Source organism: Hordeum vulgare, chromosome 5H (assembly GCF_904849725.1).
Source record: "Hordeum vulgare subsp. vulgare chromosome 5H, MorexV3_pseudomolecules_assembly, whole genome shotgun sequence".
NCBI lineage: Eukaryota > Viridiplantae > Streptophyta > Magnoliopsida > Poales > Poaceae > Hordeum > Hordeum vulgare.
The window spans coordinates 244211167-244229691 of record NC_058522.1 but is presented as its reverse complement, the minus strand read 5'-3'; the positions used below and the strand labels follow the sequence as shown (position 1 = coordinate 244229691).

General features: G+C 50.3%; 1 protein-coding gene across 1 annotated transcript; it reads right to left on the bottom strand.

Annotated features, from left to right (window-relative positions):
• Positions 1-691: 691 nt before the first annotated feature.
• LOC123396555 (phosphoenolpyruvate carboxylase kinase 2-like) lies at positions 692-2793 on the bottom strand. The gene is made up of 2 exons (XM_045091462.1): positions 2392-2793; positions 692-1384 (listed from the first exon to the last, which is right to left on the bottom strand). The coding sequence occupies exons 1-2, from the start codon at positions 2791-2793 to the stop codon at positions 692-694; spliced, it is 1095 nt and encodes a 364-aa protein (XP_044947397.1).
• Between the last annotated feature and the right edge of the window lie 15732 nt (positions 2794-18525).

Sequence of the window (18525 nt, the reverse complement as noted above, 5' to 3'; positions counted from 1 at the left end):
AGGATCATGGTGGTGTAGAAGAGAGAGGCGGGAGGTGGAGTTGTGGCACTAGTTGGTCCTGGTCGCACACGTGGTTGCATCCATGGGAAGCCATCGAAGAGGAGGTAGGGCGTGAGGAGGGTTATGGAAGGCATGGGGCTGCCGGACATACAGTGGTTGGCTAGGAGCAGGAGCAACATGTGCTGGCAGGAGAAATGCCATGGACGAAGACACACGAGGCGTGGGGGCATGCAGCGGCACGCAATGACATCAGCGAGCAACAGCAGGAAGGAGCTGAGGGGGTGGCGAGCCAACAGGATGGTCGGGTAAAGCAGCGGTAGGGCGGAGTGGCATCAACGAGGTGAGCAAGGAGACGTCAGGAGGCAAAGCACCCATAGGGGTGGAGCCACGGGTGGGTGTGACCTTGGCGGGACGCTGAGTATTTAACCAAAAACTACCACAATTATGGAAATGTGCCCAGAAACTACCACTATACGTTTTTGTGCCGAAAACTACCACTTTTATCCTAATAAGTGGCAAAAAACTACGAAGTGTGAAAACTGCTCCATTAACCTCTTCTAAACGCCTTTCTGACATGCTAGGCCCACAAGTCAGCATGACTATTAACTTTGACCGTTATTATAGATAGGACCCATATGTCAGACCTCTTCTTCCACCTCTCTCCACCCTCATGTAAATTACATCGAACATGTTATGTGTGTCTCGTCGCAGAGCATGCGGAGAGCCTACGGGAGACGTCCTTGCAGAGCATGCGGCGCATCAGGTCCTTGGCCTCGGGCGAGACGCCGGCGAAGGTGCGCGGCGGGAAGCGCGGGTTGCCGCGGAGCACGGCCTCGAAGATCTCGGGCGCGGTGGCGACGTAGAAGGGCACGACCCCATAGAGCATCATGTAGAGCACCACCCCGGCGCTCCACACGTCCACCTTCTCCCCGTACTCCCTGCTGGCGACCACCTCAGGCGCCACGTAGTATGGCGTGCCAACGAGGCCCGAAATGGGCCGCTCGTCCCCGAACCACTCCGCGGAGCCGAAGTCAGCGAGCTTGAGCGCGCACGTGGCAGCGTCGAAGAGGAGGTTGTCGGGCTTGATGTCGTGGTGCGCGACCCCGAGGTGGTGGCAAGCGGCGAGCATGGACGCGAGCTGCACGGCCAGCCCGGCCGCCTCGTGCTCGGGGAGTTGGCCGCCGCGGGCGGAGATGAGCGATAGCAGGCCAACGCCGGCGCAGAGGTCGACGACGAGGTGCACGGTGCGGGCGTCGTCGAAGGCGGTGTGCAGCGCGACCAGGTGCGGGCTGCAGGGCGGGGAGGAGGAGCTCCTGCTCGAGATGGAGGGCGTGACACTATTATGCCATGTCAGCACTTTCATGCGGGCCATCCTTGTCATAAACTGATTTAAACAAACCAAATCGCCAACTTTTCAAACATGGTAGTTTTTTGTCACTTATTACGATAAAATTGGTAGTTTTCAGCACAAAAACGTATAGTGGTAGTTTTGGACATGTTTCCATGAATTGTAGTAGTTTTTGGTTAAATACTCCGGGACGCTCCATGGACAGCGGCATTGCATGGGGTCGCGGCACCTGGTGTGTTGCAGGCGACAGCGTGTGCGGAGGCGGCTCGGACCGCGCGGTCAAGCGGCGGCGACGAGATCCGGCGAAGCAGCGCCGTAGAAGGGTAGCGGGGTCGGCTTGGTGCAGCATGGGGATGAGCGGGAGGTTGCGGGGGACGAGGACCTCTGCTCCTCTCTCTCTCTATCTATCTATCTCTCTCTGCGGGTGTGTTGGGTAGGGCGGCACTATCGGGAGGGAGGACATAGATTTGAGAGAGAGGTGGGGATCTTGACACGGAGGCTGGCTGGTCGGGAGAGGTACTAGGGTTAGGAGGGGGACAAAGGTCTAGGAGAAGAATTTGAGTAGGAGGCCAAATTTGTTGGACTCACAAAAATGAGCATGACCAAGAAAAATGGAAGTGGGCATGATCACAAGGTTCAAATTCAAACTCATTTCAATTTGATTCCAATGGGTTTGAACAAGAACTAAGTTTAGAAGTGTCCAAAACTATAGAGAATTTAGGAGGAGCCTCAACAAATGGAGAAAGAAATATTGACAACGTTTGGAGGTCAAACTTGAAGTAGAAAAAGGCATTGGAACTAAATGCAAGAGTGTTTGAGGGTGGTTCCAAATTAATGGAATATACTATAGTAGCTTCCTAAAATATTGGGAGGATATGTTATAAAGAGGAATCACCATGTAGATCAAGATATATATACAATTTAGTTATTGGAGTTAAGAAAATTAGTTGCAAAATTTAATGGCATGATGGCATGATGCAATGCAAAGTGAATTAGAGGGACTAATATAATAATAATGCAAAGAATGGACCTCGGGCTGTTACACTCCTCCACCCACGGCCCGGGTCATGACCAAATGAGGCCGTGGCATCCATGCTCCAGAGCCATCCCATGGGTTTCCCGTGCCGGCTAGCGATGACGCCAGCCGTGTTGTCGTACGTCGTGCGCCCCCGGGCGTGCGCATAATCCTCGGGGAAGCATGCAACACATGAGTAGGCGTTCTCCGTGGCATCGCAGTGGCAGGGCATCCGAAGCGTGCAGCCCACAGTGAAGGCATTGCCGTCACCGAGGTCTACCCGGTAATCTCCGTGCTCATGGTTGAGGCCCACCACGCCCGCAGCATCGGCGAGGAGCCTGGCTGTAGCAGTACTCTCACCAATAGCTACGACGAGGACGATGCGCTCCACACCCTCTAGTACTCCTGGAAGCCCGCCTCCGACAGGCATCCGGTCGACGAGGACCACTTCTGGATTTCTAAGGAGTCGCTAGTTAGGAAGAAATCCCCGCCCCCTCAAGAGCGGGCTGGACCCTAGGTGGTAACACCAAATGGATGCAATGTCGACAACTCCTTCGCCGCCAGCAGGGCCCCGCTTTGCAAGTAAAAGGGCATGCTCAGAACCTCCCTCTAGGCCATCCCTGGTGTGCCCGTGTGGGAAGCACCACGCGAGCAAGGCCCGCACAGGGAGGTGATCGAGTGTCACTTGGCCGCACGCCAAGACACGCGGCTCGTCAAGTGCCAGGAAGGGCCTCAACCGCCTGAGGAGAAGAGAGGTCGTGAGCTCCACAACGCGATAAACTCCCACGGAGCCTGCTATTCAGGGCCGGCCCACAGGGCGGGGCAACGGGGCGACCGCCCTGGGCCGGTGGGAGGTAGGGGCCCCGACCCAGGTATTAGTACAGTCCATCACGTAGGTAGATCGATCTCCTCCAGTTAGGCTCCTCTCTAGTCTCCTCGCCTCCTCCCCCAATTTCTCCAATCCGAGAGAAAAACGCCGCCGCTCTCGTGCACTTCCTCGAGGCAGAGAAAAGCGCCGTTGTTCCTGTGCATCCTTTAATGGAGATCAACGATGCTATTCCCTTCCCCAATAATCTCTCTTTCCGTCCTCAATGTTCCCATCAAGTAGACATTGGAGCCTTGGAGGAATCACCGCATCATACTCCCTCCTCCCCCTAATCGATTAGTACTCTTTTGATTCACTGTTAAATAGCCCGGCTCCCCGGCTCCGGTTTCTCCTCGCAGCGCTCCTTTGAACTCTTCTGGTTGCCCATATTCAGGAGCAACCAACGCAGGCACATCTTCACGCTCCTGTGTTTGCCTGTTCTTCAAAGTCTTCAAAGCTCCATTGGCAGGATCCAGGGATGAGAAGGGGGAACGGGGAATGAGTGTGCAGCCTTGCAGATCTGGGAAGCTACATCAACAATTCCACGGCAGTTCAGTGCTGTCGTTATCTGTATTGACTTTTTTGTGCATTTGTTTGGTGACATGTCTTCTAAAAATAGTTTTCCTGTTTTGCAGGTGAGATGGTCTTTTTGTGTCACTTAGAAGAGCGGTCTTTTGTAGAACTTTAATGTTTTCATACAACGATGATGTAGTTCTGTTGACCATTACGAATAAATAATTTGTGGCTTGTGTTTTTTTGGTAAACATCAATCTATGCTATGTACTGATTTACTTTTGAAATATAATATATTTTGGAAAAAAAAATTGTCTAAAAGGGCCCAATTTTGTTGTCTCGCCCCAGGGCCTCCAATGTGTACGGACCGGCCCTGCTGCTATTTCAGTGTGCCCATCGAACCCACTCCCTTGTTCGAGTGAAGCATGTGTGTTGCCCACGTCTCCACCAACCAGGCTCCTCTTCGCTCATGTGCATGTCTGTCGCCCTGAAGAGGGGTTGTGACCCCCTTTGAAGAGGCTAAGGCGCATGAGGTAGAGTCCCGTGCCACAAGGCATGTGGAAGTGGTCCACGACCAATCTACAGCCCTGTGTGGCAACCCTTATGACGATTGTGGGTGTTCCGATTCCAAGCGCATGGAGTGTACGCCGTCATCGTAAGTCTCTATCCATTTTCACGGATACGAGCGAGGCGGAGCTATACACTCTCTGAGGCTCTATCTACCCGCACTGTCCTAGGCACGCGAGAGTCCTTACCCACTCTCGTGGAAGCACCATGATCCACGCTGGCGAATTCTCCTACCCACTCTCGTGGAAGCGCCATGCTCCGCGTTGGCGGGTTCTCCTACCCACTCTCGTGGAAGCACCATCCTCCATGTTGGAGGGTTCTCCTACCCACTCTCGTGGAATGCCCATGTTCCATGTTGGCGGATTCTCCTACCCACTCTCATGGAAGCTCCATGCTGCATGCTGGCGGATTCTCCAACCCACTCTCGTGGAAGCCCCATGCTCCATGCTGGTGGATTCTCCTACTCACTTACGTGGAAGCATGCTTCGTGCTAGCGAAAGCCCCATGCTCCATGCTAGTGGATTCTCCTACCCACTTACATGGAATTCCCGTGCTTCGTGCTAGCGGAAACACCATGCTCCGCGCTGGTGGATTTTGACAACGAGGACGCTTTTCAGCTGCATCATCCTCGGCGTGACCCATGTCCAGCACGGCGACACCTTCGAAAACAACGTGGGCGCTTTTCAGACGCATCAACCTCAGGCCGACCCGTGTCCAGCACGGCGACACCTACAAATCAACGAGGGCACTTTTCAGATGCATTAACCTCGAGTTGACCCTTGTACAACATGGCACATGTGCTTTTATGTTTTGTAAACAACCTGTGTCATGCATCAGTAAAGTTCGGTTTCTCCAAAATTATTGCCCACATGCGGGCGGAGGCGAGCATGGTGCTTGTGCTCGGGCCAGCCCCAGCAGCACTGCAAGTCCCATGCGATTGAGCTTTGGCTTACGGGCCTGCTCCCGTGTAAGTCAACTCACTAAGAGGGTGTTTGGATACTCTCTAGTCATGTGACTAGTAGTAGTCAGACTAGAAGTTTTTAGTCAGTCCTTGTTTGGAAGGTGACTACTACTAGTCAGCATTAAATGTCTCTATATTAAATTATTCTCATTTATCTCCCCTCCATTGGTGTGCCAGCATGGGAGGATGAGCCATTAATTGGAGAAGAGACTTTAGTCACTTTTAGTTGGGGGTGGGGTGACTAGAGACTAAACTAGTTTTAGTCACCCATTAGTCAGGGGTGTTTGGAGGTTTACTGACTAAAGATGACTACTACTAGTCTCTAGTCTCTAGTCTCTAGTGATCCAAACACCCTCTAAGTCCTTGGTTCTCTAGTCTCCTCGCATAATACCCGTACGGAAGATAACGAGCATGCCTCGCTGCATAAATCATAGAAGCTTGGCAGCCTCTTTTTGCAGGATATCGAAGCCCCACGAGGTTTGCCCGTCAGCAGGCTTGGCAAGCAGCAAGCCCCGAGGAGTGTGGGGCCTCGTGAGGGACCATGCATCATGGACCTTTTTCTGTGAAGAATCCTCACCAGGCCTCCCGCTCTTGCTTTCTTCTCAAAAAGGTATAATTCCCTTGGCACGAGCCGTCTGCGCTTCAACGGGGACCCTGAGCATTGCCCCCGAGGGCTCCGACCAGCCTGAGGGGCCCTACATCCTGTGGCCTTGCTAAGCATGCGCTCTTTGCATATCAGCGACGGTTTAGCCTGCCTCGGGGGTTGGGTCCCAACCACGCAGGGCACTAAGGCTGGCCATAGTGAGGAGCGATATAGTAGTATCATGCATATAATATTATTGTATGATACTATCTTTATAATTCATAGTATCATAAACTAGTATTATAGGTGATTTTATTTATTGTCATGCATGACACAAAGTAGCACTGCATTTAACATGATACGGTATCTATCTATATTACTCTAACCTTCTCTTTCTTCTTTAATTCTCTCCCACATCAGCATGTTTGTTATTTCCGAGTATATATTACTAGCAAAGATACCATCACTATGGCTAGACTAAGGCAGAGTAAAAAGGGAAGAAGGGCCTCGGGAGAAAAGCGAACACGCATAAACACTAGAACACTTAGGAGCTGTTTGGCAAGCCTTCAGCTCCGTCAAATCTGAAAATCTGAGAAGTACCTCTTTCTCTACTCTGCGTTTTTTAACTACCGCTCCTCCAACTCCGGGAGTGAAAACGCGGAACGGATGACATCCGAACAGGCCTATAATCCAAAAGTTTAGGACAAATCTATTACGCCCGCTCGGGGCCGCATCTGCACTGTTACAAGATGGAGAGCTTAAGCGCGAGGGTCGCCCCAACCCTCGCCGTACCACTCCCTGGCGGGTGAGAAGAGCTCCACCAAGCTTTCCAGTTTCTCCCCCACTGCCCTTGTGAGCTCATCTCGGAGCTCTTCGGGGACTGGGGATGACACAGTGTCAAAGTCAAAGTCACGGCCAGCACGCACCAGATTACTGAAGACGCGAGTCGATGCCTCGCGCAGCAGGTCGCGACACTCAATGTCATGGATCTCGTTCCATTGCGCGGAGCCCGCCTCCAGCCTCTCCACGAGCCTCGTGAAGAAGGCCAGGTAGTTGGAGTCGTCTGTTTCCAGAGGATCCTCAACCCTCTCATTTGAAAAGGTGGCTACGGCATGGAAGGCACGGTTTGCGAGCTCTTCGAACATCTTGGAGCGCTAGTGCTTCTCACCATGCTTCCGGTCTATCTCGTCGCGGGTCCGCTGCGCCTCGTCACTTACGGCCCCCACCCATGCTTGAAGATGCTCCAGTTCACACCGGGTCACGATCTAGAGCTCGACCGTGCTTCCCTTCTCGGCATCCGATGCCTCGATCTGCCGCATGAGCCTGGCGATCTTAGCATCAAGCTTGCGGCGCTTCTCCGTGTGGTGGGACTCCTGCCTCCGCAGGTTCATGGTGTATCTATCCATGAGGGCCTTAGCGCTCCTGGCAGCCTCGTCCCGTGACCGCCAGTCGACCTTCTCCTTGTACTTCGTCGTCCTCTCTGCGAGCAAGGCACTGGCCTTCGCGACGCGCTCTTTGTCAGACGCCTCGGCGGCAGCCACGTTGCGCTTCAGGTTCTCCAAGCGCTCCCTATCCTTCTCCTGCTTGACGGTGGTCTGTAGGACCTCTCGCTCCCGGACCCCCAAGTCCATCTCAACGACCATGGCCCTGCTCTCGTGGTGAGCGACCGCCGCCTCTCGGGAGTCGAGTTGGGTTGTGTGGTTCGTGACGCGTGTCTCAAAGTCCTTCTCTGCGGACTCCGCCTCGGCGAGGCGGCGGGCGACCTCTTTCGCGCCTCAAATCTCTCCTCCAGGGAGCTCCTCGGCCTATTCGGTGGCCTCCTCACCTTCCCCCCAGGCGGTGTCAGCCTGGCGGTGGCCGATCTTGTTGGCCACATTCAGCTGTTGCCAGCCCCTCGTGAGGCACTGGACAAATTCACTGTTTGGACCCAAAAGCTATAAAGAATTCACAAAATGTATTCGGTCCGAAAAGATTTTACGTTTTGACCCTTTTAAAAACGCCGTAAAGATTTTACGTTTTGATCCTTTTAGAAACGCCGTAAATCGTGGCGTTGCAGGTCTATTATGAAACGCCAGCGATGGCGTTTACTGTCCTTAGCAACGTTACTCTAATGTGGCCTTGCTGCCCAAGCTAAAAACGCCATAGGAGGTGACGTTGCCTGTGAGCTATACCAAGCTAAAAACACCATCAATCAATTGTATGCAGTGCAGTGGAGCAGTCTAGCATCTCTCCCGCATGCTAATTTTTTTCTTGTTCTTTCCCTTTTACTCTGCGCAATAGCATCTCTCCCGCAGGCTTTTCAAAACTGCCCCTAATTGGCTAATGCATGCAGTAGCCATTCAATTCATCAGCTGCATGCATTCCGTAAAGCCCAGCTAGTGACCTTTTTAATGCATCGGCTGCATCGCAATTCAATACATCGGCTGCATGCACTAGTAGCTTTTTTAGCACCAGCGGCCACTGCATTCGCTGCTGCACGCAAAAGGAGCCGGAGTGGACAATTAATTAGTGAGGAGGTCTGCAGGTACAATGCATGCATACGGTACCAAAACAGTGGAGCCTGCCGGAAACGCGAGTGCTATTGTCGTTTCATCCATAGGTAGCAACGCCTGTAAGATTGGCGTTTCAAAATGGAGCAGCAACGTCACATTAGACTGACGTTGCTAAGGACAGTAAACGCCAAGGATCACCGATGTTTCACTGTGGGTCAGCAACGCCAAGGATCACTTGCGTTTCATTATAGCCCTACAACGCCATGGTTTACGGCGTTTCTAAAAAGTTCAAAATGTAAATTCTTTTTCAGACGAGTTCGTTTTGTGAATTCTGTACAACTTTTGGACCCAAACAGTGAATTTGTCCAGAGGCACTCTCGCTCCTGGCAGAGATTCTTTTCCTCGGCCATGAGGTCGGCCTCCACGTAGACAAGGGCCTGTCGGGCGTGGCGCAGGGTCCCGCTCCGCAGCACGACGCTGTAGTGCACCAGGCTTAAGGCCCAAGATGTGCGAGGATCCTTCGCTGCCGCAAGCGGCTCCCCCTGTGGCCGGGATGACTCAGACTACTCATAAAGGGGAGTAACATAGAATAGTAACATACATATGTTATTAGTCTATAAGTTACTACCTTTAAAGTGGATAGTAACATAGATGTAATAACATTGAGCCTTATTTCTTATTTAGATGACATCTATGTTACCATCTATGTCATCAGCTGCACCTCGGATAGCAGTTGAAAAAGCTTCTCGCCCCTCCAGGCTGTCACAGTCTCTCGTGGCCTCCGACTTTACCGCATGGGCGGGGCTAGGCACGGTCGCCTCGGACAGTGAGCCCCCGATGATTGCTAGGGGCTCGAGGCAGCCTTCACGCTAGCCTCTGCCTCCCCCTAAGGGTCGGTTCCTGCTGAGAGCATGGTTAATAGTATAGCCAACCGCTAGCTATAAGCCATCTTATAGCCCATCTTATAGCTAGCTTGTATAATAGTTAGCTATAAAAGAGTACTACTTTTATCATATATGGCCCACCTTTCATTCTCACAAATCACCTAGGAGCACATGCTAGAGCTAGCTCTTCACGAAGAGCCCGCTTTCCTTCTCTCTCCTCTTCTCTCTCATCCAAATCAGCAAAAATATACTCCCTCCGTCTCAAAATAAGTGTCTTAAGCTTAATACAATTTTATACTAGCGCTAGTACAAAGTTAAGACAGTTATTTTGAGACGGAGGGAGTAGTATTTTAATGCTTACAACCTGCTGACTGTACCTTATTGTACTTGCTTTGAGGGACTTTCCTCCTGGGATTGGGAACGGAACCCCTCAAGCCGTTGGATAGGCCTCGTGGGCTCATCCTTATGGGTGGTGCTGTCGTGCTCTGCTGGTCCTAGCAGGGGCTCTGGCTCGTCGCCCGCACCTTGCTCTCGCTGCACCCCAGTCGACCTTGTGATACCTTCATCACGAGCCCACTCCTTCATCTTCTTTGGCGGGGATCTCCTCCTACATAATAAAGTATCAGGTCGAGAGTCACAAAAAACCAGTGGATGGTGCGTGCGAGGTTAAGGCGCAGAGACTTACTCATCAAGGGGGCACCACCGCCTCCTCCTTAGACCCAGTTCCGGCTGGCTATAGTCGTGGCTTCCTTGAGACGTGCGGGCCTCCAGGGGGTGTGTCGGGCGGAGTGACCACACCGGACGGGGTGCTCACCAAGTCGGGGGCTCCCTCTTCGGGCGACGTAGGTCAGACGGTCCCGTGCAGTGCCTCCCTGGCGCGGCCATTGCCGCCGCCGCCCCTCCCCCCTGCCATTTGTTGCTGCAGGGCCAGCAAGGGAGCCAACGCATCGTCTACAATCGCCATCTCGACAGCCTTGCCACCGTAGGAGACCGGCAGCACCTGTATCGGATTGTCACAGGGGTCCGTATGACCGACGGGTACTAGTCCCCACTTGTCCAATTGCGGCATATGCCCGCTCACATGTCCTCGTCGTTCTTGTAGCTGTATATGGGGTGCGCCCCGACGACGGAAACGACGCCGACCCTCAGGCTGCTTGTAATGGGTAGTATCATATACTAGTATCATACATATGAAACTAGTGTATGATACCATATCTGTAATGCATAGTATCATAGGATGGTTCATTTATTGTTATGCAAGACACATAGTAGCACATCATTTAATATGATACGGTATCATGATATGATACTCAACCCTCTCTTTATTCATTTAATTACATGCCACCTCATCGAAATTACCTAGTTGGCATGCGTGATACTACCTATGGTACTACCATTACGGACAGCCTCAGAAGAGGAGGTGCATGAGCCCTTCCACTATCTCCATGACAAAATGGTCTCTTCTTAGCCTCATGGGGTCCTGCAGCCACGAGTGGGTCCATCCCGGGCGGGAGCGCCTTTGGAGGGGAGCGCCTTTGATGGGCACCGCGGGGCCATTGATCTATATGCATCCTGATCGGGGGTGCCCAATCCGTTATGGTTGGTGGGCCCCTGTGACCCGTGCTATATAAACAGAGGTACGGGCCGGGACATGACTTATGAGGTTCATCGCCGTCACTTACCCCACCTACACGCCCTACCGATCTAGGGTTGTGCGGTGCTCACGGGAAGCTCCACCGACGTAACCACTTCTCTCTTCGACGTCATCACCGTCGCCCCTCTGCGATGGCGTGAGGCTCGAGTTCCTTGAGCACAGGGCAAGGTAAGAACCACCACCACTATCGAATCACTAGTTTATCGGATCCTAAGATCTATCAATGGTATCAGCCTAGGTTTCGGTAATTGATTTTCGGTAGCACAAGCAAAGGATTCCCCTCCCAAAAGCACCCTGGATTGGCAAAGAAAACCAAAGAGGGCCTCGGGCCTCGCCGGCAAAGAGCGCCGCCTCAAGGCCGCGCCAACCCTCTCGATCCCGACGCGCATCGGCAAGCCGAGGCGTCGGACGAAGGTATCACCTCTTCAGAGGCAAAGAACAGAGCGGATTGGATCCGAAAAAGCAAACAAAAAACATTCAAAGAAACCACCCCTTCGGGGGCAAAGAACATGCACCGCAGCCACGCCGTTCGACGGTGGTGCGCAAAGGCAACGGCGCAACGGAGGAGAAACGGGAACCGCAGCCAACAGCTCGACGACGGCACACCCACCGCAAGGTGTTTGCATAGCCGGCGAGGGGAAGGCCACGACGCCGGCGTGTGAACCTCCGCCACAGGAAAGCACATAGGAGGGGCTCGCCCCTCGTGTTCCTGGAATAGAGAAGGGGGAGGAAAGAAAAGAAGATGAGGAGGGGACTCGCGTGCTCCCGCGATCGGGCATGTGTCCCTGCTGCGTCGTTGCGTGCGCTGCTGTGCGGCGCGAGGGAGAGCAAGCGGCGCGGGGGAGGAGGGGATCGAGGGTTTCGGTTGGTTTCCCCTCACCCAGCGTTTTTGATCGGGCGAAACGCCCTCACGTGTGTCGGATCGCATCCGACGGCACAGGAGAAACCCTAGCTCGGCCGCGGGCCAATTGGGCCGAAAGTAGCAGACATGCGGTTAGGCCAGCGGGAGTAGGCCTCCACCGGCAGTAGTGGGCCGGATGGGCTGGCGCTTAGCAGGCCTGGGGCTGCGCGGAAGGCCTACTCGCCCAGGGAGGAAGCTGATCTTTTCAGTTTTAGACAGTTCCTTAAAACAATTTTTCTATGTAATTTTTTCCAACCAAAATTTTGCTTAGAAAATAGAAAGAAAAAGTGAAAAGTTTCTATAAAAGTAATATAAATTTTTCTGCAAAGAAAAATAAAAGTTTCTGAAAATAAAATAGAGATTTTTCAGAAAATCAAAGTTCATGGATTTTATAAAAGGGTTAATAAAGTTCATGAATTTTTATTTTCAACAGAATATTTGTTGTGTAAAGTAGAAAAAGTACATGAATTCTATATTCACGTTTTTTGCTACAAAGTAATTTAATAGTGCTCTTTTCGAAGTAAATAAAAGTTTAGAGAGAATAAACTTTAAGAGCATATTAGAGTGATTGTTGAAATAAATATGGTTATGTTATTTTTCTGACCAACGTTGTTAATAACATGATCATGTTGCATTATTGGCATTAAAGATGCATTTATTTCTATTATTTGCCCAACGGTAATATAGATTTATTTGCATAGACAATTGTATGTTTAATTTGACCAACGTTAGATTAATGCCTATAATAGTTGTACTGATCTCGCTTAAATTGTGATTTCAGGAGGCTTGCACCTTATGAGTTGCCTAAAGGACGTTCCTACACTCAGAGGTGATAATTACGCTAAGTGGAGGAAGAAAGTAGACATGTCTTTTATCTGTGCTGAGGTGGACTGGGTTCTGGAGGAACCAGAACCCGTAAAACCTCCAAGGCCAGTCAGAGAGGCTGATGATGCATGGGTGAAAAAGAAGAGGGATTATGCTCCGGTGGAGATGTCCTACTCCCTCGGCAACCAAAAGTGGGTAAATGCCAACAAAAAGTGTTTGTCATTTATAAAGAATACAATTGAGAACGCCATTGTGGACTCAGTTGCAGAGTGCACTTCCCCAGTGGAGTTGCTTGCCAAGATAAACACTCAGTTCATTGGCTCTTCAAAGACATATGCCACCCAGTTGATAAAACAACTGGTTAGAGAGAACTACACTCGAGGCGGCCATGGCATAAAAGAGAACATCCTTCGGATGAGCAACATGGCAGCAAAGCTAAAGCCCATGGACGCGGATCTGGAGATGAAACCAGCTCTCCTCGTCCACTAATCATGGCTTCACTACCAAAGGAGTTTGAAACCTTTGTTGTGAACTACAACATGAAGCCTGATACATGGGACATAGAAAAGGTAATAGAAATGTGTGCCCAAGAAGAGGAGAGAATTAAAGCCTTACATGGTGGCTCCCTGAACTATGTGAAGGAAAAGAAAACGAATTTCCAACCCAACAACAAAGGCTCTCCTTCAAAGCCACATGGTAAAGGTCCCGCGCATTTTCAGCATGAGCAAAAGCCTCTTCCACTGGACAAGGACACTTGTCTCCACTTCAAGAAAACATGGCACTATAAAAAGGATTGCCCTAAGTGGCTGAAGGCCTTCATGGCAAATAGAGTTAACAACATTGTTTCCTTTGTTAATGAATCCCTGTATTTACAGTTTTCGAAATCTACTTGGTGGATTGACTCAGGTGCAACTGTTCATGTCGCAAACTCTTTACAGGGATTCAGTTCGACGAGGATTATGCAAAGAAAATAAAGAAGTATTGAAGTCGCAAATGGTGTCCAAGCAGAAGTTGAAGCTGTCAGTGACGTCTCCTTGGAGCTAACCGAAGGATTCAAGCTTTTGCTTAGAGATGTTCTATTTGTTCCTTCATGTAATAGAAATTTAATTAGCGTCTCATGTTTGGAGAAAGACAATTATGAATGCTATTTTGGACATGGCAAATGTGCCATTTGGTATAATAATGCTTATGTGGGCGATGCTTTCCTGTACAATGAGCTTTATTTATTATCACTTCATGAAAAAGTGCATTATGTGTATAATGTGAATGAGCAAAGTTCCTCGTCAAACAAAGAACAAAAGAAAAGAAAGAGAACTCATGACTCATCGAGATTATGGCACTATCCCTTGGGTCATATTTCCAAGGGGAGAATAGAAAGATTAGTCAAAAGTGAAATTCTTCCTCCGTTGGAGTTCTCTGACTTAGAACAATGCATTGATTGCGTTAAAGGAAAAGTATGTAAAAAAATCAAAAAGGGTGCAAACCGAAGCACAGGAACACTAGAAATTATTCACACTGACATTTGTGGACCATTTCCTATGAAAAGTGTGGATGGCTATGATTCGTTCATAACATTCATGGATGATTACTCCCGCTTCGGTTACATTTATCCAATCAAAGAAAGAAATGAAGCATTGGATAATTTCACAATATTCAAAGCTAAAGTTGAAAATCAGCTTACCAAAAAGATAAAGATAGTGAGGTCTGACCGTGGGGGAGTACTACGGTTGACACACTCCATATGGCCAAGTCCCTGGACCTTTTGCAAAGTTCTTGCAGGAGACTGGCATAGTAGCCCAGTATTCAATGCCGGGCGAGCCTCAACAAAATGGAGTAGCTGAAAGGCGTAACTGTACCCTTATGGATATGGTGCGCAGCATGATGAATTACTCCAACCTGCCATTGGGATTATGGATGGAGGCACTTAAAACCGCCATTCACATTCTCAATGGAGTACCAAGCAAGTCGGTGCCCAAAACACCGTACGAGGCGTGGAAAGGAAAAGTACCATCCTTGCAACACTTCAAAGTGTGGGGATGCCCAGCTGAGGCAAAGATGTTTAATCCAAATATTGCAAAATTGGATCCCAAAACACTGAGTTGACACTTCATTGGCTATCCTGATAGATCAAAAGGTTTTCGTTTCTACTATCCATAAACATACACAAAGTTTGTAGAAACGAGACACGCGGTCTTCTTAGAGGACGAAATGATGAGGGGGGGCTGGTAGCTCGAAAAATTGATCTTGAGGAGAACAGGGTGCATGCACGTAATCCGATGATTCAAGGGCCATTTTTTGCACTACCCGTTGTAACTCCAACAATGACAACTATGGGAGAAGATCCGGAACATGTCCTTCAGGATCCGACTAAACCTGTTGTTGAGCATGAAAGGGAGGTACGACAGCCAATTTTAGAGGATGTGCCAAAGAATGAGGCACTTAGAAGGTCTAACAGAACAAGAAGATCATCTGTTTGTGTTGATTATAAAGTTTATAACACATAATTGATTCATATGGAAGGTGATCCCACTTCATATGAAGAAGCGATGAGAAGCCCTCACTCATCAAAGTGGCTGGAGGCAATGGAAGACGAGATGAAATCGATGAGTTCCAACAATGTTTGGGACTTCGAAAATATTCCTAAAGGAGCCAAAACAATAGGCTGTAAATGGGTCTACAAAAAATAGTATGACTCTAATGGGAATATAGAAAAGTATAAAGCACAACTCGTCGCAAAAGGATTTACACAAAGAGAAGGCATAGGCTACAATGAGACTTTTTCCCCATTCTCATCTAAGGATTCCTCCAGAATCATAATTTCATTAGTTGCACATAGAGTTGCATCAAATGGATGCAAAGATGGCATTTCTAAAGGGAGATTTAGAAGAAAATATCTACATGAAACAACCCAAGGGTTTTATCATGAAAGGCAAGGAAGACATGGGATGCCGCCTAAACAAATCCATTTATGGACTAAGGCAAGCCTTCAGACAGTGGTATCTAAAGTTGAGTGATACTATTAAAAGATTTGGATTTCAAGAAAATGTTGAGGATAACTGCGTTTATGCGAAGTTTAAAAATGGGAAATACATTTTCCTAATCTTGTATGTGGATGATATCCTGCTTGCAAGCAATGGTGTTAGTTTACTACAAGGGACAAAGAAGTTTTTATCCTCAAACTTTGATATGAAAGACCTTGGTGATGCTTCATATGTTTTGGGCATTCAAATTCACCGAGATAGGAAAAATGGAGTCTTAGGACTGTCGCAGAAAGCGTATTTAGAGAAGGTTCTCAAAAAGTACAATATGCATAAGAGTAAAACCACACCTGCCCCTATAGTCAAGGGCGATAGTTTTGGGAATTACCAATGTCCCAAGAACCAGTACGAGCTCGACCAGATGAAAACAGTGCCATATACTTCGGCTGTTGGAAGTTTACAATATGCACAAGTGTGCACACACCCTGACTTAGCTTTTATAACCGGGGTACTCGGTAGATATCAAGCGAATCCAGGCCAAGGGCACTGGAAGATGGCAAAGAAAGCATTGCGTTATGCGCAAGGCACAAAGGATATCATGCTAACATGCAGAAGATCTGATTCCATAGAGATAAAAAGGTATTCAGACGAAGATTTTGCGGGAGATAGAGATGATAGAAAATCCACGTCAGGATACGTGTTCACTCTCGCTGGAGGGGCTATTTCATGGAATAGCTCCAAACAAACCATAGTTGCATCGTCCACGATGCAAGCAGAGTTGATAGCATGTTTTGAAGCCGCCAGGCAGGTGATATGGTTAAAGAAATTTATACCCGACTTGAAAGTGGTAGACTATATTCACAAGCCACTAACAACAAGCCCGACGTAGATTTCGCCGCTGCCACTTACCCCACCTACACGCCCTACCGATCTAGGGTTGCGCGGTGCTCACGTGAAGCTCCACCGACGCCACCACCTCTCTCTCCGCCGTCATCACCGGCGCCCCTCTGCGATGCCGTCAGGCTCGAGTTCCTCGAGCACACAGGGCAAGGTAAAAAACCACCACCACTACCGGAATCACTAGTTTATCGGATCCTAATATCTATCATCTCAGACTTCGAGGAAGGGGCTGAACTACTGCGCATTCATATAGACCCAGTGCTCCCGGAAGTTCTCCATCGCCTCGGGAAGCCTCATGTCGATGATGTGCGCACGCGCGCCTGGGGCCATCCGGAGGGACACACAGCCCAAGCACTCGTTCGCTATGGTCAGCCTGAGGCAGTAAAACTTCAGAAGAAAGCTCACTGACGGCAGTACCCCCAAGAAGGCCTCGTGGAGGTAGGTGAAGGTCCATCAGAGAAGGACCGAGCTCGGGTGCAGGTGTAGCACATGGACTTGATAATGGCTGAGTACCGCGTTAAGGAAATCGGAGAAAGGGGGACCAACCCGAGATGATGGCGTTGAGGAATAACGGGAACATCGTGCCCTCCCGCCGAGAAGCAAGGTGCGTGGCCGAAAAAATCTTCAACCCCCCATTCTCATTGCTTGCACTGGCCACCATTAGCCGCACCTTGTCATCCCCTCCTAGTTTAGAATCACCGACCTCTGCAACGTGGGCCCAAGCTCCGATGGAGCCGATGGCCTCGACACGACGGCTTTAGCCGCACCTTGTCCATCCCCTCCTAGTTTAGAATCACCGACCTCTGCAACGTGGGCCCAAGCTCCGATGGAGCCGATGGCCTCGACACGACGGCTTTCCTTTGCTCCTTCTTGGCAGGGGCCATGGCGGCACAGCGGTCGGAGGCTAGGGAAGATGCGGATGGGTTGTGCGCGGAAAGATGGAGATCGGGATGAATATGGCACAACAACAGTGTGATTACGCTCTGCGTGAGCAGGCTTTATCCTCGGAGCGGCAGTTTCGAGGGGTCGTCGGGAGCGGGAACGCACCACCACCAAGATGTCGCCACCCGTCTCCTCTCGGCCCGGCAGCTTGATGGCCCCCGCACCGGTTCCCCCTCGCGGGTGTCTACGTCGTGGGCCGGGGGGCTACTATCGACCTAGTGGGACCAGGGCTACCACGACCCGTCTGCTGACCGAGCCAGAAGGTGACACTGGAAGGTGCATCTCTCTTTCTCTCTCTCTCTGGGTTTGCCTCACGAGGGAAAGGACCGTTCACGCGAGGTCGAGCCCTACCGAGGCAGCTTTGCACGCAGGAGTGTCTCATGAGGCAGCTGGTACGGTGTCGGTCGCAGGGCGCAATCCCCTTCGCAAAGACGATTTCCTCAGCATCGTGGCAAGGACAGAGGGGGAGAGCGGGACAGTTTCCATTCCATTCATAGGGGAGGCAGTGGAGCTCGCCTCCCCGAAAGAAGCTCCCGAAGTGTTTTCCTTTTGGTGTATGGAGATCAAGACGGACCGGCGTTGCAGGATAGAGGTCATCACCGAGCCCACCGACGCATCATCAAGACTAGTTTAGCTGGTAGAGACTACCTTTTGTCAGGATAAGAGTGAATTCATGTTCCCCTTTGAATTGGTGTTGTGTGGCTACCTTCTCCCGCTGATATTCTTGGGTTTGAGGACCAAGTCACTACAAGAAGGGGGCACCTTTGTAAGGGATCAAGGCATTCTCTCCCCAAGCTTCGATGTACCTCCAGCACATCTCCTCTCCATAGAGCAATCAAACAAAATAGGACTAGGGATTACACCTCAAGGTGGCCCGAACCTGGGTAGTTGGCGTGTCCGTGTCATTTCCGGCAAGCAGCACCGAGCTCTTCGTCGTTCCTCTTATGTTCGCTGTCAAGTCATAGGTAGCTGAGCCAAGCCCCCTAGTGTTCAAACCTCTTTCACGGAGAAGCTCTTTGACAAAGATCTAGGACTCCAACATTTTACACTCATTTTAACCATTAAGAGAGAGATATTTGCTCAGATATTGCCACTAA

Bases quoted from the DNA above. Each gene is read 5' to 3' on its own strand.
- LOC123396555 (XM_045091462.1), bottom strand. From the start codon at position 2,793: ATGCCTGTCGGAGGCGGGCTTCCAGGAGTACTAGAGGGTGTGGAGCGC. The intron at 1,385-2,391 runs GTAACAGCCCGA...TGTTTAAATCAG, and splicing joins CGGGCCGTGGGTGGAGGAGT to TTTATGACAAGGATGGCCCG.